At 41.1% G+C, this 15,007-nt stretch overlaps 1 protein-coding gene across 7 annotated transcripts in view; it reads left to right on the forward strand.

Moving 5' to 3' along the window:
* The window catches only part of DGKI (diacylglycerol kinase iota), a 435,956-nt gene that overhangs the window by 307,241 nt on the left and 113,708 nt on the right, over positions 1–15,007 (forward strand). For all 7 annotated transcript variants that reach the window (XM_053218037.1, XM_053218038.1, XM_053218039.1 and 4 more), the window contains one exon: positions 8,987–9,087. In XM_053218037.1, the coding sequence (XP_053074012.1) occupies positions 8,987–9,087 (101 nt within the window). The remainder of the gene's footprint in view (positions 1–8,986; positions 9,088–15,007) is intronic.

The following is a 15,007-nucleotide window of genomic DNA, read 5'->3' on the forward strand; positions in this document are numbered from 1 at the left end:
ATTTCACACCTAGGGCTTTGTCTGCAGCAATGGGTCTAGGAGCAAGGTGCTAATAGCTTGGTCTGTGGGGGTTTTACTGGAGGGTGTAGAGAGGCATACGTATTTGAACACCATTCAGAGGAGAAGGCATTGCAGGGCAGATAAAGAAGGAGCAGATGGAAATTTAGTTGGGAAATCAGAAGTATTCTGAACTGAAATCCAGAGAAAAGGAGCAGGGAGTTAACCAGAGTGTGGAATGCTGCTGAAGGGGGATTGGAGTGAGGACTGAGAAGTGGATTTAGTGAGCTGGAATAAAGAGAAAGGAGAAGGGGGAAAGACAGCATGATCTTCTGTAGAGGAAAGTTGGAGGGTCTATGACTTAAAAAATAAATCTGTGACTCTGGTGCCTAGAAGTTGTCATGTATATATGGGGCGGTTCCACCTAAATAAAAGTCTCGGAGTTGGTGACTGAGTCAGTAAAAGCTGTGACATTCACTATCAGAAAAGGAAATGGATGGTTAGGAGAATTTGAAATATAGATGGAGGCAATTGGCCTGTTTCTTTTCCTTTTTTAAATGTTTATTTATTTTTGAGAGAGAGAGAGCATCAGCAGGGGAGGGGCAGAGAGAAAGGGAGACACAGAGGTGGGGACTTCTTAATATCTGTTAATCGGTTCATTTTGCCTTAATTCGAAGTCATTAATTCATGATGAAAAGTATAATCACCCAAGCTTGTTATTATTATTCTCTTTGCTTTTTATTGTTTTCTGTTTATTTGGGCTTTCCCCATATTTTTTATCTGGATAGTCAAGAGATCTCACCAGCTCACTTGCAGAAGGAAAAGTTAGTATGGCCACATTTGCAGTAGGGGCAGACTTAGCTCTTTCATTGGTTCTTCTGTCAGCGCAGAGCCCGGCGCGGGGCTCAAACGCACGAACCGCGAGCTCGTGACCTGAGCCGCAGTTGGATGTTTAACTGCCTGAGACCCCAGGGGCTCCTCGTTTGCTTTAAAGCAGTAATGAAGCTGCCATGTTTGTGGGACTGCTTTGCAGTGCCACCAAGTGAAACCACTCCCAGTTCTTTGTCTTTGCTTCTCCTCTGCATGCCAGGAACGTGACGCCCAGCAGAAGAGACTGTCTAGAATAACCACATGCTAATTTCACTCTGCTGCATGTTCATTTATTATAATTTCAAAAGCATAACAATTTATCTCAATAGAAAGCATGAAAATGTGCACTTCAATGTGCATTTGAAGAGCTCAAGAGAACTTAAAAATTTTTGGTTTCAGCCAGTGGCGTAAAAGCTCTCTCATATTTGGTCCTTAAAATAACCATTTTTTAATCTGTTAGCCATGAAGTTAGCAAACGGTTTCTTTGATATGTGTCTGTCTCTGGTGCTTCACGTGTGCATTCTTTTGCCATGAGTGTCTGTGGCTGATTATCTCAGCGACTTAAAACCCAATTCTGACCCAAATAGTAGAAGAAAAGCCCATAAACTATGGAGACAGAGAGAGAGATTCTTTAGGTAGAATTTACAAATGCTTAGAGTCGTCTGAACAAGGAGTAGGGCACTTCTGTCCTGCACCTTCCACGCCTGATGAGGGTCAAGCAGAGACAGAGCGGCCATTTAAAGATGCAATCATAGGGGCGCCTGGGTGGCTCAGTCGGTTAAGCGTCCGACTTTGGCTCAGGTCATGATCTCACGGTCCGTGAGTTCGAGCCCCGCGTCAGGCTCCGTGCTGACAGCTCAGAGCCTGGAGCCTGCTTCAGATTCTGTGTCTCCCCCTCTCTCTGACCCTCCCCTGTTCATGCTCTGTCTCTCTCTGTCTCAAAAATAAATAAACATTTAAAAAAAAATAAAGATGCAATCATAGCATAATAACAATCAGAGGGAGTAGCAGATAGTGAATTAGTGAACCTCTAAGTTTTCTTCCAACTCTATAATGCTTTAATCCCATGATCTTGTTGGAGGTGTGGAGGTGTCTCAAATAATTTGTAACTCTGACATATTAACCACCTCACAAAGGGATGCCTTAAGTCAAGAACTTATTCAACTTCTATTAAAAAAGAATTAACAACCTTTACAGTACTGTCTATTTTGGAAGGGGAAAAGCAAGTACTGTCTCTAGAAAAACATGTTGGGCAGTGGCAGCTTGTGATTGCTGCTGAGGTGATGTTGGTTTATCCTTGGTCCCAAATTCAAAAACTCCTTTACAATTTTTTTTCACATTTCTGAGGCATTGTTCTCTACTCCAGGCAGAAGACAACTAAATTATTAGAGTTCTCTTTGAACCCAGCAGGTGTCCAAAATCCATTTTAGATCTCTGTTCAGAAGCCTTGATTCAATTTGATTTTACTGCTCCCTGCAAAGAGGCCCACTTGAATGTGTTTTTGGATAGGCTGTTGTCAGTGGCAGCTTGAGAATATCCCAGGGTAAATTGCAGCAATTTCTAGGAAGCCACTGAAGGAAACTATTGAGTATAATTATTTCTAAAGAAGGCCCAGTTGTTATCTGATGAGAGAATGGGTGCGGTAGATGTTTCTCATTCACTGTTATTTAATTGAAGAACAGGCAGTCCTGAAATGGTTTACAGACTTTTTTTGGCAGGGACATCTACTATTTGTATGGTCTTTTCTCTCTATTTGTGCTGATCCCCCTAGAGATAAGATGCCAAGGAATGTAATCCAGCATGGATTACCTCCAGATCTCAGAGAGCTGGATGGCAAAAGGACAGAAATGGACAGCCCGATCAGGGTTTGCCTTAGGACTCACAAAGAGAAAAACCTCCATGGGGTGGCTCAGAGATGCTCTCTTGTCACACTGTGCTAAGCTGCAAAGCCATGTGTAGTCCCAGGGGAATTCAGCTCTCTTGCATTTCATTCATTCATTTGTTTTAAACATTTATTATAAACAACATGGGGCAGACTCTTTTAGGTACTGGAGTTGTAACAACGATGACTAGTCTTTTGTGCCATGAATTCACACCAAAGTCCATTCATAAAACACAGGCCAGTTCAAGTGAGTCCTATTAAAGATTAGTTAGAAATAGACTTTATTGGGGCACCTGGGTGGCTCAGTTGGTTGGGTGTCTGACTTCGGCTCAGGTCATGGTGTCACTCTTTGTGAGTTCGAGCCCCACATCGGGCTCTGGGCTGACAGCTCGGAGCCTGGAGCCTGCTTTGGAATCTGTGTCTCCCTCTCCCTCTGCCCCTTCCCTGCTCTCTTTCTCTCTCTCTCAAAAATAAATAAGCATTAAAAAAATTTTTTTTTAAAAAGAAATATACTTTATTACATCTTAGGTTATGATTGGGTAGAATCTCACGTTTGAAAGAAATGAAAGCAATGTATCAGTATTGAATCAGACTTGGAAGGAGAAAGGCAGACAAAGATGTGATGTTTTCTGCCTTACAAAGGACAACTAACTGTATAGGAGTAGTGAATTCCTGGCTAAATTACAGTTCATCATAAAAATGAGTGAGTCTACATAATGAGTGTTTTTTTAAGTTTATTTATTTTGAGAGAGAGAAAGAGCAGGGAGTATTGTTGGGGGTGCAGAGAGGGAGAGGGAGAGAGAGAATCCCAAACAGGCTCCACACTGTCAGCGCAGAGCCCAACATGGGGCTTGACTCCTGAACCATGAGATCATGACCTGAGCCAAATCAAGAGTCAGACACTTACCTGACTAAACCACCCAGGCAACCCCATAATGAATGTTTTAAGGGGCAGGTCTTACACTGAACCATTGAAGAATGTTAATGAAAATTGGACATTTACAAAGTACAAAATGTAGAGTAATTATATAACTTTTAAGGGTCTCAATGAGGATTTATATTCTCAGTATAATTTTTTTAATATTTTATTGTATTAAATTTTTTTTTAATGTTTATTTTTGAGAGAGACAGAGCATGAGTGGGGCAGTGGCAGAGAGAGAGGGAGACACAGAATCCGAAGCAGGCTCCAGGCTTTGAGCTGTCAGCACAGAGTCCGACATGGGGATCAAACTCACAAATCACGAGATCATGACCTGAGCCAAAGTCGGATTCTTAACCGACTGAGCTACCCAGGCATCCCTATCTAGGATTAAATTAAAAAAAAAAAAGGCTTGTAGAAGTTGAAGCCTCAGGGTATTAAAAAATACAACAACAATATATTCAACACTTATTCTTTACTAGGGATGTGCTAACTGCCTTACATGTATTTTCTCATTCACTGTTCACTGTATTCGTATTATCAGTTCCATTTTCAGATCAGAAAATGGTTTGGCCAAGGTAACTTCACAGTTCTCAATGTCAAACATGTATTAATTCACAGAGTTCAGATTGGAACTGAGATATTTCTGAGTTTACATCTTGCTTTGCACACTGGCTATAGTGTCTTAATATTAAAGGATATGATTCCCATATTATCCATGTTACCAATGAGTGGTGTTGCTGGTCTGGTCTGGTTATGTGGTGTTGCTGGTCTGGAAGTGACCCTGGGGAACGAAAGCACCCAACTCATTCTCTTTGTTCATAAACGGTATCCATGTGAGAAGATTGGAATGAGGGGAGTCTGTTATCAGACTAAAAGAAACGTCTAGTAAAGAAACTGAAAGCGTGAAGGTTGAAGAGAGAGAAATGAGAACTGGGTGTAAGTTGAATAGAAGTGAGCATTCTGGGAGTTGTCTCGATCGCGCTGCCAACTCCCCCCAGCCCCCAGCATCTCAGTGAAACAGGTGTGTGCAATGTGAATATGAGAAGGTGTGGTCTGGAGCCCAAGTGAGTGAATTTATTGCTTTCGTTGTAGTTCTTGAGGGAAGTTGTCAGGGAGACTTTTGGGAGTTACATTCAGAGCCATGCACTTCTGACGTGCACAAAAAACTCAATCTTGACGTTTCACAGGAAATTTGTGAGAAGATGATAGGTTGAGGCCACTGTCTGGGTTGTGGAGAGAATTCGAATATTGTTGAGTCCCTTTTAGGAACCTTCAGTGACTCCTTGGAAGTCTGGTTTAGAACCCCCCATACAGAGCCGAATTCTGCATAAGAAGAGTTTGTGGTAGATGTTGGCGTGCAGGCAAATTCAGTTTAACCAGGACATTTATCTCTTCTCTGCTCCACTAACTTTCTTGGAAAAATTGGATTTTAGAAAACTAATGGCACTGCTATTCCCCAGACTCTAAGGAACAGCTTTGTCATCGTCCACCTCCACTCAGCCATTAATGGGACATTAATATATTTTGACATAAAGGGACACAATTGAATTACTTGGCTTTCATTTAACATCTGTGTATTTTCTCTTTCCCCTGTTCTCGTCTGTTTTCATGTTATTGGTTGGCCTGTAAAATACCTGTGGGAGGAGATCCAGGAGAATGAGGACATTATTGAGGCTAGACAGTTTCCCCAGCAGCTTGCACAGGTGCCTAGGGAGGCTCCTGCATATGCCCTGACCTTCTTGCATGACCCGGCAGCAGCTGATTCTATTGTTTATTAGCAGAACCTTATGTAGGGGAGCGGTTTTCAGAATAATAATTATGCCGGTGATAGCTGGTATCCTGAGCACTTTCAACGTGCCAGACTTTTTTCTCAGCACGTTACCCGTACTGACCTATTTAATCCTCGTAGTAGGTCTGTGAGGTGGATCCTCTCGTCATCTCTGCCTTACCTACGAGGGAGCTAGAGCACAAGGTTACCTGGTTAACCAATAATTGGAGGAGCTTTACCTCCCATCCGGGCAATCTGACTCAGAGTCTGATCTCTTAGTCTTGGCTGAGCTGCCTACCCTTCACGCCAGGATCCAAAATTACTCCAAGCAGATTTCCATCATGGACCCCGTGGTTGCTCTAAAATTTGCTGGTGGGCCTCAACACTTGATAGCAAGCCAAGCCCCAGGTCCCCTAGTCAGAAGAGTGGGTTTAAGCAAGCTGCTGCTGGTGGGAACATGGGATGCATTGTAAGTCCTCAGGAACAGACGGGAGCGGCCCGAAAGAGAGAGGGGGTGTGTAAGAAGGTGGGTTGGGGGAGAGTGATAAGCGGTGAGTTTTCTTCTGCCTGGCTGATCACTCTGGAGATGAAGTGAGATAATATGTGAATTCATTTGGATTCTGGAAAGTTCCATTCAAATGACAGTTCATGTTGCACGTGCATGGTGGGCCACCCGTAAGGAAGGTCGGTGGAGGCCGTGGTTTAGGAGGCAGCAGTGTGTGGCTGGAATGGGTGGGCGCCGACACAAAGCTGGGAGGTGGAAGCCTGTGGACAGGGGGCGGGCCCTGGTGGACTGTGAGAAGGGTGGTAAACACTGGTTAGCTAGTGGGGAGCCCCTGGGACAAGGCCGTATAGCGACTGGTCTCTAGTCATTCCTTCAACCCCATTGTCCACGCGACAGCTACTGCTGGAGCCAGGTCTTAGTCCTGACATCTCCAGCCCATTGGAGAAGACTAGACTTCACTGTCATTAGACCTACTATAATCTTGAAATGTATGGAAGTAGACGTCTTTCAACCTGCATCCTCCCCCACCTCCCCCTGGAGGGTATGGTGGGCCACTACATTCTGTGCTTCCAGCTTCCCTCTTAACCTGATGTACTTGTGGGGAAACGTTTGCTAAGTACAGTCTTTGCAGGTCACTGGGGTGAACTTGAAAATAAAAAGATCGGACCCCTCTTAAATTGGGGATAAGCATTTGATACACTGTATGGTCACTCTGTCAATTGCTTAAGTTCTTTCCTATCCTTTCCTGTCTATTTATGTCTAATACCTAACACCCTTTGCTGTAACTCTTATTTTTACTCTGGCTCTGAGTTACCATTTATTTACATATTGACATACTTTTAAAATATTTTCCTAAAAAGGATGATTCTCAGTGTGAAATAATCCCTAAATCCCATCGTGTAGAGGTAACTGCTTGGGATAGCTTACTGAACATTTTCTCCACACACTTGTGTACCTTTACAGATGCCGAGGTTCCACAGTTTACATGAAGGAGATTATTCCAGACATAATTTTCTCTAACTTTTTTTTTCACTTCACAATGTTATAGTCGAACTTCCCTCCAAACAAAGGCGGATCTGCACACTCATTTGTACTGTTTGCCCAGTGTTCTCTTGTTTCAGTGCACCAGAGTTTACCGAGCTATCCCTCCACTCACTGCTTATTGATAAGGGTCTGAACACCACATAGAGATCATTCGACTTTGTTAATTCAGGCTCTGTGGTTTTGCCATCAAACCCATGGGATTCTTGGCCCCGTATAATAGAACAAGCACGAAACCTATGCGTGAAGAGTCCAAGACTCTGCTCCCAGCTCTGCCACTTAGTAGCTCTGTGACCATAAAATCACTTTACCTTTCTGCACCTCAGCTTTCCTCTCTATTAAAGATGACATGGTATGCATGATATTTAAGGTATGTTCTAACTTACAAATATGTCTTCAAATCATATTTCCCATCACTGCTTATGTCAGTTTTATTTATCAAAGCTGATTCCATGTCCGGTGCAATGCCCGTTACAAAGTGGACACCCAACAGAGACACTTTGAACGGACCGATGTATTGATGTGTCTTCTCAAAACTTTCCCTCGCAAATATCAATCTTGTCATTTCATATTGGCTTAGTTTTTAGCCCAGTGAACCTCAGACATTTTTGTTTGTCCACCATCTCTCTTTAGAATTTATGCACATCTATCTAAATATCTTTGTGTGGGAGGGGGGAGGAAGAGGACTATGTATGAGTATGCACATATGTGTCCATAGCTGGATATATATGTTGTTGTAAGGTATTAGAGTGGGAATCTACCTGGAGGGAGTTACTACTATACTTTGCCCTACGATGAAGCATTAGACAATAGAACGAGATTGACTTATTTCCCCCTCCTTCTTCCAGAGTTGCAGTGAAATTCCATACATGTGTGTGTGAGAGGTGGGGTGGGGGGTCTCAGTATCCAGGCAATATTTAATCACTCCCTCCTCCCTCCTTCCATCTATCTTTTTCTTCTTCCTTCCCTCTTTTTCTTCTCTTTTCCCTTCTTTCCCTTTTCCATTCCTTCCCTTCTTTACTGAAATGAAGAGTAATGCTATTCTTTCTCCTTGGGTCAGTGGTGACTTTTATCCCATAATACAAGACAGGGGAAGCAATCCTTTATTTGCTAAAATTCTCTGAACCAATGAAATCTAAGTATAGGGAAACAGTGAAGGATGAGTGGGGATTGTGCTCTATTAATCCATTGAAGAAATGTTTTGATCCGTAGGATTGCTGGTGAAAATTACATTGTTTCGCTCAACTAATGCCAGTGGTTAAACTAACCTGAAAATATTACTTAGTCCATGGAATCCAGGTAAAGAAATTCTGTGGGGGAACAGGATGCTTCAGAAAGCTTGGCACTACCCCCTTTCGTTTAACATGTGTCGCGAATTCTGTTAAAATGAATTACAACCTCATTCCCTTTCTAAAGAAAGTACCTTAGACATATTTTCATTTTTTTCCTTCATTTTGCGGCACTCAGAATCCCCACCACCGACAGCATTTATTGTCATAAACTTTGACTGAGAGGTGCCGTTAGACTGTTGGAGCCATTTTGAGCTCAGCCCTGTGTTTTCTCAATTCTTGGTCTGCTTTTTATAGTTTTTGTTTATTTGTTTCTTCTGAGGGTCAAACTGTCATAAGAGGCTGGTATGGACATACCTGTCTACAGCAGTTTTTATATGTCTACACCGCTTCTCACTATTTCAGATTAGCTGTGTCTAATTTATCATGGAACTAAACACATGATCTTACTAGACTTTTTAACACGTTAAAAGCAAATAGGATTGGAGGAGCTTCCAGAAGCTTTTTCTGATTATTTCCACGTTCTCACCTAAATTCCAGAAACTTGAGGTTTCTGTAGATGTACTCTCCAGATAATGGCTGTTTTCTGGTGTGAATGAGAACTTTTTCTTCCAAGCATGAAGAGATGTTTTGCCTTTAGTCCTTCCAGGTGCATGTGGCTCTCAATTCTACCCTCTCATTTATGTCTGACTACTCGGTTCTTGTTTTGCAGTCCCCAATCTGTCCCAGACCGCCTGAGGATCCGGGTGAACAAAATCAGTTTACAAGACTATGAAGGATTCCACTATGACAAAGAGAAACTTCGGGAAGCTTGTAAGTTCGAAGTGCTTCGTTGATTTCATGTAATCAGCCTGTCTTCAGCTTCTCGATCCTCCTTGGTTTGGATAGATTCATCTTGTGTCTGAAAACAATGGTTAGAGAAATGATGGAAAGTGTAGTAATACGTGAATGCTGAGCGGTGATTTATGGCTGAAGGAAATGGAACTGGAGAAAGGAAAGCAGCAGAATAAAATTATTATGTGGAAGATGCCAAGTTAGGATCTCCTGGTGTATTAACCACTTTAGTCTCAAGTTTACCTAAAATGAGAAAGCAGAAGGCTGGCGAATGTCATGTGGTGTAGTAACATGTAGAAAACTCTTGGGAGAGCATGAGTCTTTCCCTGGAGCCAATATTACCAAATATTATCCTCATTCTTTATGCAGATGTGACATCCTTATCTATAAAGACATGTCTAACACTTCTAGCTATTATGTGATTGCATAATGTAAAAGGCCCACAGAATACCCAATGCCAGGATCAAGTGATTGATGGATGGTGAAATCCTGAAATCTTAAACTGACTCAACATAGGAATGTTTCTCAATGTTCATATTTTCCATATGCTTCTTTAAATGGATAACTAATTTTAGTTCATCTTGTCTATCATTTAGTATTTATTGAGCACTTTTTATATTCCAGTCACTATTTTAGATCCCTGTCTGTATTGTGATACATGAGCTAACCAGGTAACGTAGGCCGGAAGATGTTAAGACCACAGGTATGTTAGATAGTGGTGTTCTTGGCTCCCCCCTAATTGGGGAGGACAGCAGTCAAGTACAGTGAATTCAGAGACGATCAGGTCCAGTGTCCAAGGACACAGGCAGGGATGCTAACAGAAAGGAAGGAGTTTGATACAGAACCAGAGGTTTATGAACTAACACCCCATACTAGCTCTAAGCACGGACCTACCTAGGGTTGTAGAAGACACAAATAGCTAACACTGGCAGGAATAGAGTAGGGACACATTCCTGGGATAATGTCTTCCAGGCTCTGATTTCTGAACCTGTGATCCTGGAGTGGGGTTTAGTGGATGGAAATCTTGAAATCTAGGGTCAGTTTAAGGGGTGGGTGCAGGGACGTTCCAATCTGGAAGTGGCATTGAGTGAGGATCCATTTTCCTGGTAGTCCATCCAATCACTGAGCCTCCCAGAGAATTCTGTGTGAAATTTCTCCTTTCTCAATTCTCTCCACCACTTTCGCTTCCTTAACCCTTCTGGTTCTTTTCATTAAACATCAGTACCTTCTAGCTTCTCCTCAGCCTTGCCCCCAACCTCTGTCCCTCACTTTCATTTCCTTGGATGGGAAAGTTTTTTTTTTTTTAAATGTTTGTTTATTTTTGAGATAGAGTAAGGGAGGGAGGGGCAGAGAGAGGGAGACAGAGGATCTGAAGCAGGCTCTGTGCTGACAGCAGAGAGCCCGACATAGGGCTCGGCCTCACTAACTGTGAGATCATGACCTACGCCGAAGTCGGACGCTTAACTGACCGACTGAGCCACCAGGTGCTCCATGATAGGAACGTTTGAAGTGGAGAAGGAGCAATTCCCTGAACTTTTGCATTTCTGCCTTCTATAAATGGCAGGTTATATTTTCCAGTATAAATGAGATTATAAATAACAGACCAGCACAAATCTAATGTAACTCGTAACATGATGGGCATGTATGTTTGCCTTGGGAGGTGTAGCTCACAGTGTAAGTTAAACTGACTTTTGGAGGCTGCTAATTACAAAGAGGAGTGTTTTATGTTCTTTCTTGTTTCACGCTTGTAGACACATAGCTTATAATTTTTGAAAAATTAAACATAATAATGGATCTCAAGTCAGTAATGTTTTTCAGTTTGCCATCAACTCTGAAGAAAGTCAGTTGGGAGTAGGGAAACATTTGAAATTTGGGGCTGAAATGAGATTTGAGGCTTATCTGTGGGTTTCAATTATCTGTTCTATCTTTTCTGTAGCATTATCTGTCCACCATTGCCAGAGGTAATTGTGATTTGAGTTTTTACAAGAAGATGACATTTCTTGGCAAGTGCTTTACTCATCATATCTTATGTGATAAAACTTCTCTGTGAGGAAACTTCTTATCTCAAACTGGGGAGGTAACTTGGTATAAGTATAAATCCAATAAATTCTGGTGTCTTTGGGTCCCAGAAGGACACAAAAACATTCCAAGAAGGAATCAGAGAGTTACCTAATTCTAAATATTTGAGTTTGAAGGAAACAATATATTAATTAGAAGTAAAGATGGCCAACTCAGGCACCCCACATTGAATATGTAGTTGTGATGCATCTAAAATGTGGTTGCTCAGGGAAGTTTGTCCTTTGGGGTTAAATACTTGATTCTTACCCTCACTCTCTTGTCTGATTCCAACTCATAACCAACTACAGATTCAGTGGAAGGCTGGCAGAGCTCACATTGAGCATAAAGACAAAAACCAGTTCAAGTCTATATGTGATACACAATGCCAAAATAAATCTGTTATTTCAGAAGCATTAATTAAATAAAATATATAGAAAACATATATAAAAGGGATTTGAGGACAGTACTCTGACCTGCATCCCAAAGGGAGCGAATCCTCTTAGGCCATTTATTTATTGTCAACATACAAAGCCTAAAACTAAGGCAGTACTGCATTACCAGGTTTAAAAAATTAGTTCTCTTTCTTGATGATAACACTGAGTGATTCATCCAGGCAGCATGTGGCTGTTTGCCATCACTGTTTAATAGATCTTGCTCATGTGTCTGGATTGTTTTTTGTATTAGATTACAACTCCAACGTTTGTTGTCTAACAAAGCCCCACTTCCGTCCGTAAGGCAGGTTTCCTTGGTCATTACAGATGGCAGCTCTTTTAATTACCTTGCTTATTTTAGCATAGAGAAAGATGACTACATTATTTCAAAGATTTGCCATCCCCCTTCCATTTAGCTCCAACTCGCCTGGGGGCCAGTCCCCCTAAAATAATGCACAAAGAGGGTTGGTCTAGGCCAGTCCCTTCTTTGGCTCTTGCTGGTAAATTTCAGACTTATGTAAAAGTAATTAGAATCTCATTACTGGATTTATGAATTATTAACCATCAAGATAGTGGCTATGATGTCCAAGAGGAAAGTCTATTCAGCTTAAAAGGTAGAACATAAAGTGGTCATGTTAGAAAAAATTCTTAATGAAATCCATAAAGATAGCTGACACTTACTCCCATGATCTGAATCAAATCTATTAAATGAGTCCTTAATAAAGCATGTAATCATATAGTCTAGGAAAAGGATGATGAGTTTTTGAAAATCTTTTATATTTCTAACTCCGAAGGAGTTTCACTGATGCGACATACATTTTTTTTTTTTTTTTCTATTTAGAATAACTTGTGATACTGGCCGAGATTTAACTCTTATCTCATGTAAACTGGCTAAACTTGACTTCTGGCATTAGCTTCTCTGCCCTTTTGAATTGCCCTGATAATTCATACAAGTCTAGGCCCTAAATCAGAAGCAAAAACAAGGTTGGAATTTATTGAAAATAGGTGTAGCTTATTAAGGTAGGAGAGGACTAACATTTGCTGTATATCAGGTATAGTGTTCATAACCCCTTTACATTTTTTCATTGTAATGGAAATTATATGGATGTTCATGCGTATGTACAATAAATATATAATATCTCAGTATATTATTCTCTGGCTTACATTAATGAAACTAGGATCGTAGCTTAGACAATTGTTTTTATGAAATTCCCTTGTCTTTGGTTTACCGATTTAGTGGAAGGGTCAGAAATATCTGTGTTGGAATTGCAGTTGCAACCTTGACCATGTAGTTCATCTCTCTGATGATCCTAACTCTCATCTCCAAAACGGGAATAGAATTGCTGCAGGAATGAGAGAGTGAAATGTAATCTTGTGGGTGAAACTGTGGTGCAAAGGATGGCACGCTACCATGCTTTCCCAAAATGGTAGTTATGGTTGTTGTGGTTGCTGTTGCTCAGGACACGCTCCAGGCCCGCTGGCTGCCCTTCGGTCTGCAGGTTGGGAGGCCAGCTGACCTCTTGCACACGTGGCTCCCACTTTAATGTGCACGTGCTTCCGACCCACTTTCTCACTTTCGAAAACAGCATTGAAAACACCAATTGATATCACAGAAAGATTATGGCAAGATAATACAATTAATCATTTGATTTACATTTATTGTGTCTGCCAGTACAAGAGTGCTCTGATGGCTGGATGTAGAAACATATGAGATGTGTAAACACTGCCCATATTTGGTGATCTGGCCAGATTATCTGCATACTTCATTAAAAAAATTTTTTTTTTATCTTAGAGAATGAAAGAGAGAGAGGAAGAGAGAATCTTAATCAGGCTCCATGCTCAGTGCAGAGCCCAGTGCAGGGCTCAATCCCACCACCTGGGATCATGACCTGAGCTGAAATCAAGAGTTGGATGCTCACCCGAGCCACTCAGGTGCCCTGTGTACTTCTTTCTTTAAGTCCCAAGACAGTTTCATATGTGTATCATCTGGTATCCAGCACTGATTAAAAAAAAACAACAACTTATTTTGGAATAATTTTAGATTTCTAAACAAGTTATGAAGATACTACTGGGAGTTCCTGTGCACCCTTTACCCTATTATGTTCCCTATTGTTGAACATTGTATATTACCATGGTACCTTTGTCAAAGAAACTCATATTTGCTTCATTATTCTTAACTAAACTCTGGACTTTCTATTCTAGGATCCAGTCCAGGATATCACCTTGCATTGGGTAGACATGGCATATCTTCCCAGCTTCCTTTGATCTGTTTCTCAAGTTCTCAGTCTTTTTTTTTTTCTCCCCATAATGGTCTTGAGGAATACTGGCCAGGTATCCTATAGACTATCCCCCAATCTGGCTTTGCCTATTATTTTACTCATAACTAGACTGGAGTTGTGGGTTCTTGAAAAACAAATACTGCAGAACTGAAGTCTCTTTTTGTCCCATTATCTTAGGGGTATATGATATCCACATGACATCCATGATGATGGTAACCTGATCATTTGGCTAAGGTTGTATTTGCTAGGTTTCTCCACTGCAAAGCTACTAATTTTTTCCCCTTTCCCTATGTTACTTTTTGTAAGTCACCAAGTTTAACCTGTCCTCAAACTTGGGGGAGGTGGATCACTTGAATTTTCATGCTTTCCAGTTTCCATATTTGACCTCAAGTGAATGTAATACATTTGTCAAAATGGTGGAGCCATTCAGTCAAGATGCATTCATGCTTCCAAAAACTATATATTTGCAACAAATATATGCCAGATACCATGTTAGATGCTAAGCATTAGAAGATGAAACTGGGACATTGAACATTACAGTATCATTTATTCAGTACACATTTATTGAGTGCTTACTCCAAGCAAACCATGGTGGAGGAAAAAAACCAAAACAGAAATAGTCCCTGATTCGCTGGAATTTTTTTCTCATGTGATGAGAATTGCAGTAGAGCTATGGAAGTACTAGGTACCTATTTTCCCAGCAAACACCACTTAAATAACTAAAGAAAGGGATAGGAATTTTTAAGAGAGAATGAGAAAAGCCAATTTAAGCACTAATTAGTTGTATAACCCTGGACAATACATTTATCCTCTTCAGGCTTTAGGTGCTTTATCTGCGAAATGCAGTGGTTAAACTAGGTGTTCGTTTAGAAAACTAACATTAGAAAATTGTGAACATTAGAAAATTGTGTGTATGCATTTTGCTTCATGAATTTGCTATAAATACTGACTTTTCTTTCTGTTGATTACTTCATCTAAAATTGAATATTTCCCCCTCATTTAACAAGTTGATAACTAGGCTATTCAGTAGAGATAAGGCCTCCATTTGGTGGGGTTAGGTGTTCCATTTTGAAATCTGTCTCAGGAGTTAAATGGTATCAGTCTGTTCTCTGAAGGGCACTGTCCATCCCT

The sequence above is a fragment of the Acinonyx jubatus genome, chromosome A2 (assembly GCF_027475565.1).
Source record: "Acinonyx jubatus isolate Ajub_Pintada_27869175 chromosome A2, VMU_Ajub_asm_v1.0, whole genome shotgun sequence".
NCBI classification, from domain to species: Eukaryota; Metazoa; Chordata; class Mammalia; order Carnivora; family Felidae; genus Acinonyx; species Acinonyx jubatus.